The sequence below is a fragment of the Hyperoodon ampullatus genome (genome assembly GCF_949752795.1).
Source record: "Hyperoodon ampullatus genome assembly, chromosome: 5".
NCBI classification, from domain to species: domain Eukaryota; kingdom Metazoa; phylum Chordata; class Mammalia; order Artiodactyla; family Ziphiidae; genus Hyperoodon; species Hyperoodon ampullatus.
The window spans coordinates 59627696-59647502 of NC_136918.1; the positions used below are offsets into that span (position 1 = coordinate 59627696).

Consider the following 19807-nt stretch of genomic DNA (forward strand, 5'->3'; position numbering starts at 1 on the left):
CTGAAGGAAAATAATTTAATATTCATTATCATTTTATAAGAGTATAACTCCAAGGAATGATTATGCTCATAAGTAAACACATGATTTTTCCTAAAGATTTTTTTTGTAACTAAGGTTTGCAAGACATGAAATCAAACTGCAAAACTAGTTTAAAGCAATTAGAGTCCAATGGTTCTCTTATGTTTGCTTTTACGTTATTTTAAATTGATATTTTAGAACAGTAAATTATCTTTCATAGCAGTCCTCCTGGTCTGATAATACAGCACCCCATTTCTGAATGTAGAGATTTAAGATAAATCAAAATGAACATTAAGGCGTACAAACAGCTACTTTAAGTCTGCTCTTACTTAATAAGGATCGTTTTAATTCATATTCAAATACATGGAATGTTGGCACAAAACTGAAGCTGCTGCAGAAAGATCACAGATGTTTTGTGGGTTATTGAAACTTCCGTTTCTCTAAAAACATATGCTTAAATGGTCTTAATTTTACAAATTTAAGTGTTGAGAAAATGTCTAAATAAGAAGTCAATTAAAATAAAATGTTTATTTGTAAATTATGTACAGAATACATTTTACTTTATGACAAGGAAATGGGAAGAAGAGCCATCACCTTCCAGCCAATGCTGCTTGCTTCCTCTGTTGGAGATGACCACCTTACTCTGAATCAGTCATACAAATCAGTTTGGATTTCCTAAGTTGGAAAAGGAGAATTTGTAGTTAAACTAAGTGTTGCTGCATTATTACTAGTTGGCTTGTTTCCACAAAATGCTTTTGAACCTTGCTAACTCAGAATCTTGGAAATTTTCTGGTATAATTTTATAATCAACAAAAGCTAAACTATCAAGAACAATAATTTAAGCATTTCACCTTAAAGAAACTGTGAAATGGCTACAGAACTATGCATAATCTGAAATGCTGATGTTTGTTTTTATCCCTTTTAGTTATTTTGATTAGTCTAACAGTAAAAAGCCATACAACTATCAAAAAATGTCATTAATGTAAATGTCACTGTGGAAAGTGCACCTTTGATAACTATCAAAATAAATGAGACTTATTTACTGTAAAATTATCAAATAGATAAAACTTACAAATGGCTTTAGACTGTACCAATAATAGTATTACATGAAATGTGGGGCTGAATATAACTGCTTGGATGTCAAATCCACTTCAGTAAATGGATTTAAAGAATGCTACAAATGTCATGTGTACATTATGATGATCAGCCAACCTAGAAAATCCAACCTCTTGCACTTATTTAGTCCCCAAATTAGCCAGATTATGATTTTTCATGTGAAGATTTAGTTGTTTCTCCATCATTGTCTTCTTCTTCCTCCTCTTCACAATCTCCATCTGTTTGCTGTTCCAGTTCCTCTTTTGTGATCATTTCAAAATCATTCCCATTTCCACTACTGTGTTGGGACCGGTCATCTTCTCGCCTGTCACTGTCTGTGTCTGAATGCCGTTCTCCACCTGAGCCTTCTGTTCCATGATTTCCTGGTCCTGCTTTTCCTTCCTCATCTTCCTTTTTCTCACTGTCTGACTTTTCCTCACTGTCGGACTTCTGCTGCTTTTTGGTTTCAGACTTCTCATCTTTCTTTAAGTCTGCTTTTGGTCCTTTATATTCATGTGTGTACAGAGGCCTGAAGGAGTCAATGAAGCCCACGTCAGCAGTCAGATTTGGCAAGAACCAAAAATGGTGCCTTCCTCCAGTTATGAGCCAAATGATGAGAAATAGAATGCAACGAGCTGTGGGAGAAAAATTTCTCTAATTGAATAATTCAAGCATTGTCTCAGAAAGCATGGAATATTTGTTAATGAAAAAGTGGGAAAACATTCAGAGTTTTATTATTTGCATATTACGTGCACCTTAAGTATAAACAATTAAATCCTAGTTTAGCAGCTATCAACAGTATTCTAGGCACAGAGCATTCTTCTCTGAACTTGAGGGCATAACGCTACAATGCCATTCAAAAAATTGCTTTTATAATTTTTTAATTCGGGTGCTATTTCATGGATATACTTATGATTTATGCACTTTGCTATGTTATAGTTCAGTAAGCACAGCTGCCAGTTGGACCCTGAAGTACACATGAGATCACAGTAGAAGAAAAAGGAAATAAATGCAGGATGAAGGATACCTTAAGCAGCCTTAAAAAGGAGAAAGCAGGGCTGCACCATGACTTCCCTAGACCCCAGACACTTTTGCCTTTGTAAGGCAATTCCTTCATTAAAAAATATTAAAAATTCTGCTTTCCCGACCATACTGGTACAAATACAAATATAATCCTGCACAGGTTCACTATGGTATACATGTGTATATATTATTACTTTTGATTTTAAAAGAAATGAAACAATTTCCGTGGGCCCCTAAATGTATCATGAGTTCAAGGCATGTGCCTACCCTGCCTAAAGGATAAGTCTTCTAAGAAAAAATACTTTTGAACAATAAGATAATGTTTTACTAAAAGTTACGAGTTTCTTAAATAAGTATATAATTTCTGTTTATTTTAAGGACCAACCTTCTCCCAATATTAGGAAACATACAATGCTAATGAAAGCCAGATTGCTTCAACAAATAGGTTTGAAGTTACTCTTTTAGAGCAATATATGACAAAACTGTGGTTTAGATAATGGAAGAAATTGAGAATTTTAAAGTTTATAGTAATGAGCTATCACAAACACAAACCCCAATATTTCATATAGTTTTCTCTTAATTTACCAAACATATTGAAGAGCTGAGTGAGTGATTTGCCTGGTTTTTCTTTTTCTTAAGGTCATGATTATGTGAATATTATGGACTAATCAATTATGACAGGCTTTTTGTGTTTATTTTAGTTTTTGTTTTCTTTACTGATAATTATATCATTGTTTTCAAATAAGACCTGAGAAAAGCTCATCTATGTTTCTTCCATTATATTGCTTTGGACAAATAAAATGGTTATAGCTGCCTTGACTTTTATAAAGCAGTAATTTCTATTTTCACAAAAGAACATAAATATTCTGAAAGACTGTGTGTGTATACATCAGTATCTTTTGTGGTACAAACAGAAAAGGCAAATATACTTTGAAATTATGGAATAATCAGTGAATAAACCCCACTGAAAAAAATAATGAACATCTCTTAAGGAGGCTGCATATTTTTCCCTCCAAATAGAATTATGATGTTATGATAGGCTTTGAAGGGTTGTTAAAACAGACAGTTCATAATATGAAATCTTGCCTCAAATCCAAGAAAGAGCAATATTGAAATGGCAAATAAAATCTAAATTCTAATGCCATATATAAACTGGGTATAGCAGAATTCTAACATTTTTTACAGTTTTTCTCTATGTGGCAGTAGATTATCAGGGGCAAAAGGAGAGGAATCATGAGAAAACCGCTGTGATATGTATTGTCATACCACTTCTATACTAAAAGTGACATATTTAGAAAATCGGCAAAGATCTTATTTTAAACGGCAATACTAAGAATATGTATTCAAAGTAGCACCAAATATAATTTTGACCAATATATAATACTTCATGAGATAATATTTAGAAAATCTCCAATTTATAAGTGGGGTAAAGATCAAAACCATTTGAAAGTATATTTGGAATTTTCCAAGAGAAGCAACATTTTCTAAGAGAAGCAATGAAAATGTTGGGTTTATTTTCTGATTTGATTCACAAGACTATTTAATGCACAATGCTACTTAAATCCATAGTGTATTTAAAATGAAAAATTATAGAAAACATTACTGAAGAAACAATACTTTAAAAAGCAAAACAAGATAACCATAAATTACTGCGAATATTGGTTTAAATAAAAGATAACCAAGTGGGTTAATTCTATTCAGTGGAGTTAAACCTTTGCTGAAAAATTTCAAAGAGCTTCTAAATTTTCAGAGATTTGGGAACCAGAAGACACCAACTTGATTAGTATATTTAATGGCAGATAAAAGTTTATGGCTTCTCATTCTTGATGCAGGTAGTACACTACCACGAATTACCTGCTTCACACTCTTAGATATTATTTCTTGGCCTACAAGTGTGCTGTTACATGCAGAAACTTCAGGGGCTATTTTCAAGGTGACTAAGCTAGAGGAAGGAAAAACTGAAAGGTGGATGAAAAAGGCTTCACACACAGTCAGAGATCCCAGAAAAAAATGGAGGCCCATAAACAAGATGAATTGAATGAAAATACTCAATGAATTCCTGGGTCCAAGGGTGGTGGCACCAACTCAGGACACTTTGATGTCCAGGGTGAAGGGATGTGCAGAGGGAAACTGCTTAGGGCTATAGCAGTAATGCTTTATAAACATAAGAATCTATTATATTATATATCATAGAATCTCAAAGTAACACACACCCTCCTCAGATAATCTTGGCCAAATCATGTCCTCTAAAAACAGATATTAAATCATTAATGTGGATATTTAAAAACATTTCTATAAAGAAGTACTCCTATATGTCCTGGTGGAAAAGCTCGTTTGTCATTTGAGGAAAACAATCAGAACTTAGTACCATATACCAACATAAGCTCTCGATGGTTCAAAGAATTATATATAAGGTTAAAAAAAAAATCACTAAAGAGTTTTTAGACAAGCATAAAAAAATTCCTATTTCTTTCCCAAAATGAAAAACTAAATTAGACCAGTTTACCCTATACAGGAAAATCTTCAAAGACTAGAATTTTAAGCAAAATAATACTTGTTTTTTCTCATAGTAACATGTTCATTGTAAAAAATACAGACAAGGGGCTTCCCTGGTGGCGCAGTGGTTGAGAGTCCGCCTGCCAATGCAGGGGACACGGGTTCATGCCCCAGTCCGGGAAGATCCCACATGCCGTGGAGCGGCTGGGCCCGTGAGCCATGGCCGCTGAGCCTGGGCGTCCGGAGCCTGTGCTCCGCAACGGCAGAGGCCACAACAGTGAGAGGCCCGCGTACCGCAAAAAAAATAAAAAATAAAAAAAATAAAATACAGACAAGTGTAAAGAACATTAAAATCATTCAAAACTACCACCACCATTTATATTTAGGTATACTTCCTTATAGTCAAACCCTCCTTGGCACTATTTCCATTTCAAACAAAACAAAACAAAAAAACAAAAAAAAGTTCCTAATTATATAAGCAAAAAATACCACATTATCTTAATTTTATCATTTGATAACTAGTGATGAGTATTTTTCATATATTTATTAATCAGTTGTTTTGAATTTCCTCTTTTGAATTGGGTTTTTTTTATATTGTTATTTTAGCTATGAAAGACCCCAATCATCCAGAAACATAAAATAACATTATTTACATTTTCTTGTTGATTTTTAAAAAGCATTTTACAACCTGTTAATGCATCAAGAATTTATCTTGGTACATGGTACAAACTGATTTTTACTAAACATGGCCTATCAATTGTTTACAATCATTTACTGTATAAAATGTAAATGTTTAAAATAAGTTTCATTTGCCTTAGGTAAAAAAAAGTGTTTACTGAAAGTATTATGTCTAATAAATGATCAACCACTGTAAAAATATTGAAGTCCTTGTGGTAGTTAAATCTTAAAGCATAACTATTTGCAGACTGAGACATATTAAATCCTTTCATCACAACAGGCCAAATCTAATCAAGCACATATACTACTTCAAGCCTGAGTCAGTTTTGGGATATGACCCAAAAAGTAGGCCCACATATTTCTTGATTCACTTACATTAATTTTGCTGTTAAACTTTACTGAAGCTCCAGATTACAGTCCAAACTGCTCAATATCTACCTCTTACCGAGGTCAGTCTTACTAATAACAATACTTACCAACAGCAAGGAGAAGAATGCTGGCTACAAAACAGCCTGCACCCACACTGAGGTAATAAACACCTACTCTCATTTCTGCTGGCCAAAGAGGGAAGAGGGTGGCTGCTATCACTGCAATCACTGGAACAAGAAATGAAAAAGTTACATACACAACCTTTAGATTAGAATTTTAAATGGCTTAGTTGCCATAACAGTGAATATACTCCTAGGGGGAGAAATAAAACATAACCATATTGAAACATATAAAATTGCCAGTTTTATAGGTAAAAAATTGTGGATTATCAACCATTTCATAGTTTAACTACTATTTTTAAATTAGATTAGGATTTTTCTAGTATAGATTATATATAATTAGAAAAAAGTATTGTCTAAAAATGTGAGACTGTTAGCTCCTTAAATGATCAACTCCTGCTGCTGTCAACCTTATTTTTGACTATAACATATCTATCAAATAGGGAAGCTTAAAGAAACAGCAACCAAACAACAGAACTAACCAAAAATGATTCCAAAGATCCCTCCCTGGAGATTGGTTCTGGGGTGAAGCTCTGACATCTACCAAATGAAAAGCTCACCAGGAAATTCTGATACAGATCATTTTTGGTAGTTAGGGAAGCTGTATACAAGTATCTCCAGTTTTTTTCTAAGTACAGTGGGACCACATGGAACAATCAAAAGAAAGACCTGGTTTTTAGGTATTTATAGCAAAAGAGATCAGGATTCAAATTCAAATTCTAGCTATTTCATTTATAAGCTAAGGACTGGATTTATTATTTTGAATGGGATCCTATGATCATATTGATCAAACTTGTTTAACTGCTATTTTTTTCTACTTGTTAAATCATTCCCTCCCTCTACTCCTATACCCTCCCCTCCCCCCCACTAAATTTACAGGAATAACACATATCTATGATAAGAAGCCAAAAAACCCCAAAATAAACAAACAAAACCCCCAAACAGTAAAAGAAAAAACAATAAAAAACCGAAAGGTATAATGTGAAGTCTTCATCCAATTCTTGGTCCATTCCCCAGAGGTTAATTACTATGATTTATTTGTACTCCCAGAGACTGCCTATATACAATTAAAACTAGCTATACAGAATTTTTTCTTACAAAAATGAGCTTATAATACTCTTACTCTTTTACAGTGTTCATTTAATCTATTCTACATATCTTTTCATGAGTACTAGTAAGATTTAGTCTTATCTAATTCTTTAAAAGCTGCATGATATTCTGGCATGCAGTTGTACTGTAATTTATTTCACCATCCTCCTACTGAGGGACTTGATCTGTTTCCAGTTTTATCCTATTATAGACAAGAAGGCAACAAATACCAATGTACATGTACATGTGTGCAACTGTGATTACAGCACAGGATAAATTCCTTGAAGTGTAACTATTAGGTCAAAGGGTAAAGGCATTTAAAACTTGAAAGATGTTTGCAGACGACATGATACTATACATAGAGAATCCTAAAAATGCCACCAGAAAACTACTAGAGCTAATCAATGAACGTGGTAAAGTAGCAGGATATAAAATTAAATGCACAGAAATCTCTTGCATTCCTATACACTAATGATGAAAAATCTGAAAGAGAAATTAAGGAAACACTCCCATTTACCAGTGCAACAAAAAGAACAAAATATCTAGGAATAAACCTACCTAAGGAGACAAAAGACCTGTATGCAGAAAATTATAAGACACTGATGAAAGAAATTAACGATGATACAAATAGATGGAGAGATATACCATGTTCTTGGATTGGAAGAATCAACATTGTGAAAATGACTCTATTACCCAAAGCAATCTACAGATTCAATGCAACCCCTATCAAACTACCAATGGCATTTTTTACGGAACTAGAACAAAAAATCTTAAAGTTTGTTTGGAGACACAAAAGACTCTGAATAGCCAAAGCAGCCTTGAGGGGAAAAAACGGAGCTGGAGGAATCAGACTCCCTGACTTCAAACTATACTACCAAGCTACAGTAATCAACACAATATGGTACTGGCACAAAAACAGAAACATAGATCAATGGAACAAGATAGAAAGCCCAGAGATAAACCCATGCACCTATGGTCAACTAATCTATGAGAAACGAGGCAAGGATATACAATGGAGAAAAGACAGTTTCTTCAATAAGTGGTGCTGGGAAAACTGGATGGCTACATGTAAAAGAATGAAATTAGAACACTCCCTAACACCATGCACAAAAATAAACTCAAAATAGATTCGAGACCTAAATGTAAGACCAGACACTATAAAACTCTTAGAGGAAAACATAGGAAGAACACTCTTGGACACGAATCACAGCAAGATCTTTTTTGATTCACCTCCTACTAGAGTAATGGAAATAAAAACAAAAATAAACAAATGGGACCTAATGAAACTTAAAAGCTTTTGCACAGCAAAGGAAACCATAAGCAAGACGAAAAGGCAACCCTCAGAATGGGAGAAAATATTTGCAAACGAATCAACGGACAAAGGATTAACCTCCAAACTATATAAACAGCTCATGCAGCTCAATATTAAAGAAACAAACAACCCAATCCAAAAATGGGCAGAAGACCTAAATAGACATTTCTCCAAAGAAGACATACAGATGGCCAAAAAGCACATGAAAAGCTGCTCACCATCACTAATTATTAGAGAAATGCAAATCAAAACTACAATGAGGTATCACCTCACACCAGTTAGAATGGGCATCATCAGAAAATCTACAAACAACAAATGCTGGAGAGGGTGTGGAGAAAAGGGAACCCTCTTGCACTGTTGGCTGAAATGTAAACTGATACTGCCACTATGGAGAACAGTATGGAGGTTCCTTAAAAAACTAAAAATAGAATTACTGTATGATCCAGCAATCCCACTACTGGGCATATACCCAGAGAAAACCATAATTCAAAAAGACACATGCACCCCAATGTTCACTGCAGCACTATTTGCAATAGCCAGGTCATGGAAGCAACCTAAATGCCCATCGACAGACAAATGGATAAAGAAGTTGTGGTACATATATACAATGGAATATTACTCAGCCATAAAAAGGAACGAAATTGAGTCATTTGTTGAGATGTGGATGGATCTAGAGACTGTCATACAGAGTGAAGTAAGTCAGAAAAACAAATATCGTATATTAACACATGTACGTGGAACCTAGAAAAATGGTACAGATGAACCGGTTTGCAGGGCAGAAATTGAGACACAGATGTAGAGAACAAACGTATGGACACCAAGGGGGGAAAGCTGTGGGGGAGTGGGGATGGTGGTGTGCTGAACTGGGTGATTGGGATTGACATGTACACAATGATGTGTATAAAATTGATGACTAATAACCTGCTGTATAAAAAAATAAATAAAATAAAATTCAAAAATTCAAAAAAAAAAAAACCTTGAAAGATATTTGCTAATGGCTCTCCTAAATATAGTCTGAGGGATTTGGATTAGAATAAAGTGTCAATGCATATTTCTGAATAGACACTTTGTGCACGTGTATTAGGAACAACCATGACATAAATTCCTAGAAGTAGAATAGTTGAGTCAGTGTGTATACATTTAAAATTTGGAAGATATTGCCAAACTGCCCTCCATAAAAAATAAAATAATGGACATATCATCAATTATTGGAGAGTACTGGTTTTTCTTAAGTGTTGGACCTTCACTAAGAGTAGGTACTATTAAACTTTATAATTCTCTTGATAATCAGTTACTTTAATTTGTATTTAATATGAGTGTGATTAAGTATCACTCACAATTATTGGTCACTGTATTTCTTTCTTTTTTTAAATAAATTTATTTATTTATATTTTATTTTTGGCTGCGTAGGGTCTTCGTTGCTGCATGCGGGCTTTCTCTAGTTGTGGTGAGCAGGGGCTACTCTTCGTTGCGGTGCGTGGGCTTCTCATTGTGGTGGCTTCTCTTTGTTGTGGAGCACGGGCTCTAGGCGCGTGGGCTCAGTAGTTGTGGCTCACAGGCTCCAGAGAACAGGCTCAGCAGTTGTGGCACACAGGCTTAGTTGCTCCGTGGCATGTGGGATCTTCCCGGACCAGGGCTCGAACCCATGTGCCCTGCACTGGCAGGCAGATTCTTAACCACTGCGCCACCAGGGAAGTCCGGTCACTGTATTTCTTTATCTGTGAGTTACCTTTACCATTTTTCTAGCAGGTTGTTAATCTCTTAAAGATGTAGTGCAAATATTCTCCTCAGTTTATCATTTATCTTCTGGCTTTATTTAAAATGTACTTTAAAAAAATAACTATTTTATGTTAAATATTTTCTTTCTGGCTTCTGCATTGTTTATATTCCTTTCTAAATTTTAGAGATTGTACTTACCAAGGATTAATCCCATGACAAATGTTTTAAAGTGAACTGGGTCATAGATCCACACAAATACCTAGAAGAATCAAGAAACCTCAGTGCTTAAAGTTCTAAGGCTACATTACAACAACAGTTACTTCCAACCTCTTAACATATAAGAACTACTTTTAAAGTTAAACAAATTCCAAAGACTGTTCCTTTAGTAACAGTGTTTCTTTTGGTATCCATTCAGTTAAAAAATTATTTTAGAAACTATAAATGACATAACGCAGTTAAGTGCATTTCTATGTACTTGCATGCTTTTAACAGTTTACTCCTGTGTGCAAACCATTACTTATTCAACCTAAAGACCAGCAATTGTACAGCCTTTTTGCCCCTAATGTAATGATGTATACTGGCATGAGTAGAGTAGAACCAACCAGTCTAAGAGCACAGTTATGATAGATTCCAGTCAGGCCCTATTAAAGATCCAGCAGCTCTCAATTCCACCCAACTGATGAGAAGCAAAGAACCATGATTAAAGATCTTGCTCAGTGAACATAAAGATTCTATGACTCCCTGCAATAATTTCACTGCCAGCTCCCCACGGAGGGTCTGTAGCCACAAAGCTGGGAACCACTGCTTTAAAGCTTACTTTATAAAACAGAAATTTACTTCATTTAGAATAATCAGAACTCTGTTCATCATCCATAAAACTCTTAGTTTTATCTCTCAGTTTCTATAAATAACAGTACTCTTCCATTTCCTGGTTCTATTTTGACTAGCGCTCTTGGTTACTGCTTTTTGATTTGCTTCTATTTCTAACACTCCTCTTTTTTAATGCTGCACTTTTATCCTGGAAATCGGATCCACAGACATCACTTCTGCCATTTAGCATTCTAAAGAAACAAGTTTTTAAAGGCGTTTCCCATCTTTAAAAGTTTCAAGGCCTGCTTCTTTCTACAGAATAAAATCTTAGCCTTTTTGGGAATGCAAGCACCCATGCTTTTGCTCAGGAAAAAGCTTCCTTTGTCTAACAGGTCTATAACTCCTTTGCAGTGTACCTGGCAATCTACCAGTCATCCTTCAAGGCTCAGGTCAAGTGTCCAGAATCTCCAGACCCTTCTTATCCTCTCTTGATTAAATTACCTATCCCTAATTGGTATTCTCCCATCATAATACTCACCATGCTGTAATACAGTTTAGGCATGTACTATATTATACTGTACTGTATAATATACACAGTGTACCTCAGAGTTATTTCCAGTTCAGGTCCAGATCACCGCAATCATGCATTTTTTTTTGGTTTCCCAGTGCATGTAAAAGTTATGTTTACACTATATTATAGTCTACTAAGTGTGCAATAGCATTAAGTCTAAGAAAACAATGTACATACCCTAAGTAAAAAATACTTTATTGCTAAAAAATGCTAGCCTTCACCTGAGCCTTTGGTGAGTCTTAATTTTTTTGCTGGAGGAGGGTTTGAAATATTGTGAAAAATACCAAAACGGGACAGACATAAAGTGATCAAATGCTGTTGGAAAAACGGAGTTGATAGACTTAATGCAGGGTTGCTGTAAACCTTCAATTTGCTGAAAACAAAAAAACAAACAAACAAAAAACTTTATCTCTGAAGCACAACAAACAGAAGTACAATAAAATGAGGTATGCCCATACCATGTTTAAACACCTGTATGCTTGCTAGACTATAAGAGCTTCCAAGAAGATAATTTTATCCTATTTATCATGTTATTCCCAACACCTATAAAAACGACTTTGCATATAGCCAATGCCTGATGTTTAACTGAAGGTATTTGCACTTTCACATTAAGAAAGACCTGTGGTCTTCCATTACATTGGTTCTTAAGCAGGGGTTCATATCAGAATCACCCAGGGATACATTATACAAAACACACACACACATCCATATACACACTCACTTACTATAGATTCCACCCTAGAGAGCTTCATGCAAGTATGCCTGGAATGAGCCTAGTACATATGTTTTGTGAAAAGCCTTCCCAGATTTTCAAGCTCACAGCTCCAGGAACCACTGCTTTCTATTTATACTACTTTTGTATTAGGTATAGCAAGAAATTCACAACAGCTCAATGGCCAGTATATAAGTAAATGTTTCTGTATTGGTTAAATGACTAAATTAAGTGGTCTTCATGGAAGGCTACAACCATACAAATAAGCCACTAAATTAAATAAATAAAAATGATCTCCTTGAGTAAAGCATCAAGTAATGTTGAAAATTTTAGATCCTTATAGTCGTGTGTCTAACTATAAGAGACAGAAACCTGTAGGTGTCCCTCCTTAACCATTGTACTTTTTTTCCTTTGATTCTAATGGAAATCTTATTTTACTGGGCAAATGACCACCCAGTATAAAAAGCATATTTCTAAGACTTTACTGCAGGTAGGCATGGCCATATGAGTAGGTTCTGGCCAATGGAATCCATGCAGAAATAAAATCGCCAGCTTCCTGGAAAGTATCCTTAAAAAGGAAGCATGTCCCTCATTCTCCTTCCCTCCTCTGGATGCAGATATAAGGCTGGCAGTCATTTTGCACCATGAGGTAATCTTTACTAACTGCCTCACACAGGCGGAAAAGTTCAGATCCACCATGGAGCTGCCGTATCTGCTTATCCTCCGATTTCATTAATGAGAGAGAAACAAGTATCTCATTTGTTTTAAGCCACTGTTATTTCATGTTTCCTATCTATCATAGACAGCTGAACCCGACTCGGATTGATTTCAAAAATTTTTTATAAATCTAAATTCAGAGACATTCACTTTTAAAAAGTAGATTTTGTATCTACATGGTTAAATTTATCTGAATTACTTCTTTTCTTAGTGAAGGCATCAAAGATAATTCTAAAAACTCCTATGGAAAATTGGATTTCTACTTATAAGCTACATACTCTCACCTCATTTCCATCCAGAAAAACTTGATCATCATGCGGCTCAAGCTTGAATTTTTTCTTAGTTTCCTTCTTTTTGGGAGTTCCAGGAGTTTCCTCCTATTAAAAAACAAGTTGAATAGAAGAAAACACATTATCAAACAAGCAAAAAGCAATGTAACATCCATATAGTCAAAGTTTCACTATATGAGACACAGAAATCAAAATTCTCAACCAGGGTATTTGTAAGAACCCTAATGCGGTTTAAGTGGTTGTTGCGCAATATTTTAAAGGGCTGATACACCAGTAGTGCTAACGTGCAAGTAATAATTTCTTGATTTTTACTTAATTTTAGTTGAAATCACCTTTTTGGATTCTTCCTTATCACCATCTTTCTTTTTTTCTTTTTCCTTTTTTGTCTTTTCATCCTTTAGATTTTCTTTCTTGCTCTTTTTATCTTCTTCTTTTCCACTTTCAGGTTTTCCTTTCTCTTTTTCTTTTTTTATGTCTTTCTCATACTTCATTTTCATTACTTTTAGTGCCCGATGAAAAAACTGTTTCTTTAAAAGCCTTTGGAAACAAAGATATGACATTACATTCTCTGTAAATTATATAGATACAGACTAAAAAGCAAAAGTATCAAGACCTGAATAAAATGAGTAAAGGAAGACATACACTGGCAACTCACAAAAGAAATTACAACTAGTAAGCCCACTGAAGAACAATCAAAAATGTCTAACTGAAAACCTGTGCAGCCAATTTGATTACATGAAAGTTGTCAACCTAATTTTCATTTTTTAACTGTATAATTTAATGAGATTATAGGTTTGGAATTATCCTTAAGTTTTTCTCTAGGTTCATTAGGAGTAATCAAGACTGCTTTATTTAAAGTTAAGTCTCAAATTCAAGAGCAGACATAAGTGGTATATAAATATATGGGGAAAATAAATATAACAGTTTAAGAAATGTTAGCAGATTAAAAATGTGCCCAGGCTTCCCTTGTGGTGCAGTGGTTGAGAGTCCGCCTGCCGATGCAGGGGATGTGGGTTCGTGCCCCAGTCCGGGAAGATCCCACATGCCGCGGAGCGGCTGGGCCCGTGAGCCATGGACACTGAGCCTGCGCGTCCGGAGCCTGTGCTCCACAACGGGAGAGGCCACAACAGTGAGAGGCCCGCGCACTGCAAAAAAAAAAAAAAAAAAAAAAAAAAAAAGTGCCTATGATCTGACTGATCCAAATCGTGTCTTCAGCTGTCCTTCTTGATGTATTTTTCTTCTCTCCATGTACTTCACTATTCAGCCTGTCACTATAATGAAATATCTCCAATTAACTAATGAATAATTAAATATGCTAAGGTGAGATTTCTGGACTCTGAAAACAACACACTATCAAGTTGAAAACTGTATAATATATGTAGCAAAACAACACCATGTGTTCCTTGCTTCACTAATTTCTCTCAATAAACTGACCTTTCTTCTATTTAGCAGGGGTTTTTTTGTTTGTTTGTTTTTTAATATTCCTACTTCAGGGCATTTCCACTGGCTATTCCCTTTACCTAGAATGCTCTTCCCCCAAATAAGCATGTCCTTTTGGTCTACTTCCTCACTTCTTTCAAGTCTTCCCTCAAATGTTACCCTCTCTACTAAGCCTACCCTGTTTAAAATTATAAATCTATCCCCCATCCTTCCTCCTGTTTCCTGTTATCCTATCCACAGCATTTATTCTTTTAGTTTAATACACAATTTATAACATGCTTGTTTGCCTCCTTCACTAGACTGTAAACTTCTTTAGAGTAATATCCTTGCTTTATTCATTTCTTTATCTGGTGAATTTAGAAGCGCAGCTGACCCTAAATTAAGTCAACCTTGGCTGCCTCAATCATTTCTAATCCTACTCAAGAAACTAGTTTACCCTTACCTTTGTCATCTAAAAGCCATCTTTTCAAATCTTATGTTCCAGTTTCAGAGTTCCTGATTTCTTTATTCCTGCCTTGATAAAGTACAACTACCAAAACACAACTAGAAGCTAGGTCTCACTGCCACCATCTGTGCCTGTTAATGGTAACTGTCCACCTTTCTATTCAATACCTTCACTGGTGCCTACTCCAGCACATCATACCACTTGCTAACTAGATGCTTCCTTCTTGCCTAAAGACCACTTATTTCTGATCATTATCTTGTGCCCACCTGTGTTTTGACCTGCTTGGCTGGGCTTCTTTCTGCTGCTCAATTAGGTCCACCCCATGAACATCTCCACAAAGCTAACTTCTAGGTCTCCTCATTTGGATTTTTACTTGTTCAGAAGATCTATAAGGCATATAAAATTATGCCACTGTCTGAAACGCCCCCAAAGAATCCATCATTAATATCTGCTACACATATACATATATACGTAAACAAGCAAAAGTCTGAAATGAGACCCTTAATAATTAACTACTTATGAGTAGAAAGTGAGACTTAAAGAGTAGTGGTGGGTATTTGAATATGAAGGGGGATCTTTAATTTTTACTACTTCAGAACTTCTTACAAAAATTTATAATGAAAATATTCTAATCTCTTTATTTTTGCACTTAGATGATTTTCTATCAGGATCATTCATCACAACTTCACACATTACTGACCGCAGATGTACTAACACCACAGGCATTAGTTTCTCCAAAACTCCCCACCCCAGTCAATAATGTGTTAATATGAAAACAAAAATACATCTTATTCATTGTATGTTAATTGAAAAACAGCATTTCATACTACAGTTCATATTATAGCTCTCCATATATTAAGAGTACATGTGCACACACACACACACAGATACTTGAGTATACAGTCTCAAATGGTAATATAATTATCCATGAGGCAACATTATTAGTAATTTGGATTTTCTTCTGTATCATTTTCAAAATTTTCTCAAATTTACTTTAGTGAAAAAAATGTTCTTAATAAAGAAATAAACAATTAAAAAATATAAACCATAGAACTTTAGGAGAAAAAAAAAATCCTTCCCTTGACGACCAGATACAGAAGAGCACAGAATCAGCAGGAACACCTGCTTCTGTTACTCCTCCTGTACAGCTGCCCCAACCCCTTGAGAGAAAAGAAGACTATTAACCAATCAAATTGGTCTTGAGAAGTTCACATTCAGGTAGATAGGTTCAAATATCACCTCTACCACTTAACGAGCTATGTAGTACTGGGTAAGTTACTTAATTTTAGTGTATTTCTAAAATGGGGTATAAATGAGAAGCATGTAGATTGTTTAGTGTGGTGCCTGGCATGCATGTTCTCAATGTCAGCCATTACTACTGCTGTAGCAAAATCTTGAATTTCATTTAATATTGATAGTTATGGAAAACACAAACACATTTGGTTTTATAAATAGTTACATCATACCCTCATTCCATTCATTAATAAGTAGAATCATTCACTTATTCCTTGACAGTTCCTTAGAGAATGCCTACTTCAATTCACTCTATGCCTCAAAAAATGAGATGGCATTTACTATTGTAATAAAATCAGTGCCTCCATTTATTTAGCTTTAAACACACTGTACAGTACAGATCATCTACATAAACTCTGACATTTTCACAGACTACTCATACTTTCCTATCTCAGTATGTTCTGTGCCCTCTGCCAGGATCAAATGTCCACTCTCCTATTGTTTACTGGGTAATCACCTATATCTGTTTCAAAATTTGATTAAAACATTTTCCCTGAGAGGTCATTCTTGAAGTTTCCCCATTTCTGTCTTTCTTACAGAACACACTGTATTGTAATTAGTCACAAATCTTCTCTAACAGATGAAAATATGTGCTTTGGAGGCAGGAACCAAGTCACAGTTATCTCTGTATTCCTGAGGCCTGGCCTATAATAGATATTTGATAAGTATTACTAGAATAAATGAATGGATTAAAAGCAGCTTGTAAAAAGTTATTAAATTGCTTATTATTTTTCTTCACCTCTTAATTTTTTTTACCAGGTTTAATAAGTGTTTATTAAATGCCAGACATTTGTTTAGGACTTTCACTTATCTGACAATGGTGAATGCCCACATTGTGCTAATTGCTGTGGAGTTACAACAAAGTATAAAACAGTCCTCCAATTGCCTTCAGATTTAGCAGGCAAGAAATTCAGAAAAACTAACACACATGCAACAACTCTATTTAAATAGTTAAGGACTAAACTGTATGCTATTACCTTTATAAATTCTGTAGAACATTAATGTGTGCTAGAGGATCTGGGGAATACTAAATGGTAGAGATGGAATTTGAGAGATATTTATATTGAGAGGCAGGGAGGACAGAGGAAGAACTGTTTGTGGAAAATGGCAGGTTATTATCAAAGAAAGACCAGAAGAGAGAATGAGTATGGTGTATGAATGAGAGTTAGAAGGACACTACTGGACTGGGGGTTGGAGATGCAAAGTCACTAGGAGGGTTAGGATGATGCTAGATAAAAGGTTGAAGAGTCTGTACTTGAAATAGGCCATAAAGAGGCACATCCTACAGTCTCCTGTCTTCTTTTGTTTTTCCTTAGACTCCCTCAAGACTTCAGAAAATGAGACAGGACAAGTGTCCCTTTGTGGTTTTGCCTGTAGTCAGGCAGGAACCCATGAGGACTGGCCATCATGAGGTCATGGTTATTATTAGAAGTGGCTTTGAAAACTTTAGGTAGTTATGCTTCTCTTAGTGCAAAAAGGACACAAAAAGCTTGATATGAATGGGAATAGCATATACAACAAAAAGTGAGTGTATCGCTAGGACAATCTCTGTACTCAGGTTTTTTTGGCTTTTCATATAACGAAGTATCAAGTCTCCTAAAAGGCCAAGTGAAGTGTATTAATACAGGCTGCTCTCCTCAGAGATTTGGGCTCAGATTTAATATTCAAATAGTATTGACAGGTTAATTCTTCATCTTAATTTTTGCTTCATTAAATGCATCATCATTTTGGAGGAGACAGTATGTGCAGTGGTTAAGAGCATGGATTATGAAGTCAGATTGTTGGATTTAGAATTCTGGCTCAGCCACTTACTAGCTGTGTGACCTTGGGTAAGTGATTTAACTTCTCTGTTTCTGCATTTATAGCATCTTTTAATTTTTACACTATATATATAAAAAATAAGTCTGTTTTGAGGCAGGCAGGGAAATTTGCACTTTGGAGTTCTAACACACAGACGGCTGTAAAGGAAAATACCGACTACACCACTCTTAGCTAATCCCTGCCCCGACAATGAAATTTCCATAGTTTCTGAAAGGTCCATTAGTGACTCTAGATTTTGGCAGCTAAGAGTTTTTTTTTTTGGCTGTGCAGTGTGGCTTGTTGGATCTTAGTTCCCCGACCAGGGATCAAACCTGGGCCCATGGCAGTGCAAGCGCAGTCTTAACCACTGGACTGCCAGGCAAGTCCCTGGCAGCTAAGAATTTTAAGAAATAGTTAATAATTCTTCAACTTTACAGCTTTAGAAACCAGGTTGTAAAATAGTGGTTTTTAAGAGGGATCTCATGTGGCTGATACTTTAAATGCCATTAAGCAATACATTAGTAAATGCTATGTGTATCTCCCTGCTAAGCATATAAAATAATCTAAAATGTCAAATTCCCACCAATTATAATATTTAGTGTCACAAAAACAAAATTTGATTTACTAACATCTTAATAAATATGTTTAAGTAGTAAATAAACCAAGGGAAAAACTGGAATTAAAAAAAAAAAAACCAGCATACTTCTTTCCAAGAGAAAAGTGATTTTTTTTTGGCTGCACCATGCAACATGTGGGATCTTAGTTCCCTGACCAGGGATCGAACCTGTGCTCCCTGCAGTGGAAGCGAGGAGTCCTAACCACTGGACCACCAGGGAATTCCCCAGAAAAGTGATTTTTGTACACCATTCACCATGAAAAGTTTTTCCCAAAGAAGTACTTATTATAAAAAACATGGATATGTTACTGAATTGTGTATACTTCATCTTGGAAAGAAGACAGACAGATGTTTCAGCTGCCTTGATTTCACAAGGATATATTAGCAATCACAAACAAAATAGGGAAGGGTACCTGGCTAATGGCTCAGTAGGCACTGCAAAAAACAAAACAAAACAGGGACAACAGGTCTATTAGGAATCCCTGACAAAGTTTTGGAAAAGATTCCCCAACTTTTGCTCTAGAAAAGAAAGAACTTTTTTGTTCACGACAGGCACTGGTATATGATTTTTATTGCTGATCCTTGAGTTCAGTCAGCCTGGCAAATGTACAAATGTAACAGAACACAAATAAAAGTTATAAAAATATGATAGCCTAACACCAAATAAATGCATTTCCAGAGGTACTGAAGAAATCCAGGTTACATGTAAAAGCTATACTTGAGCTATGCTGTAACAGCACTATACTTAATGATGAAATAGGGAAGGAGCTTCAGGACCATGGAGAATATTTTTAAATTACTATTTATATTATCCTTCACTAGGAAATAAAAACTACCTGTTGCAGTAGTCAACCACAGACTCCCTCGTTGTAAATAAAGCTTCCTCTCCTTTCTTGGCCTTCGCCCACTTTGAATCCAAAAGGCAATCCACTGCTTTTGAAGCTAAAGAAGAAATTTATTATTTTAAATTTAGTATACAGCAGAATTTGTGTCTATCTAAACAATATTCTATAAGGCAAATTTCAACATTCTGGCATCCGAAAATAAAACCAAGTTCAACAGAAAATTTAAGTCTAACATAATCATGACAAATAGTTCCTCAGAACCTCAATTTGTGAAATATACTGATTAAGCATCTTTCTTAAAGAATGCTGTGAAATAAATGACACTCAAAAATATAAACTAAAGCAAGATA

At 35.2% G+C, this 19807-nt stretch overlaps 1 protein-coding gene across 2 annotated transcripts in view; it reads right to left on the minus strand.

The window, feature by feature from the left end:
• Window positions 1-527: 527 nt before the first annotated feature.
• SEC62 (SEC62 homolog, preprotein translocation factor) overlaps window positions 528-19807 on the minus strand; it is a 28567-nt gene continuing 9287 nt past the window's right edge. The window contains exons 3-9 of one of the 2 annotated variants that reach the window (XM_079704155.1): window positions 19449-19554; window positions 13351-13555; window positions 13013-13105; window positions 10117-10177; window positions 5787-5906; window positions 1245-1748; window positions 528-693 (exon numbers count right to left, since the gene is read on the minus strand). In XM_079704155.1, the coding sequence (XP_079560281.1) occupies window positions 1279-1748; window positions 5787-5906; window positions 10117-10177; window positions 13013-13105; window positions 13351-13555; window positions 19449-19554 (1055 nt within the window). In that variant the 3' untranslated portion in view covers window positions 528-693; window positions 1245-1278. Of the gene's footprint in view, window positions 694-1230; window positions 1749-5786; window positions 5907-10116; window positions 10178-13012; window positions 13106-13350; window positions 13556-19448; window positions 19555-19807 lie in introns of both variants that reach the window. The other variant, XM_079704154.1, reaches the window with a different exon arrangement.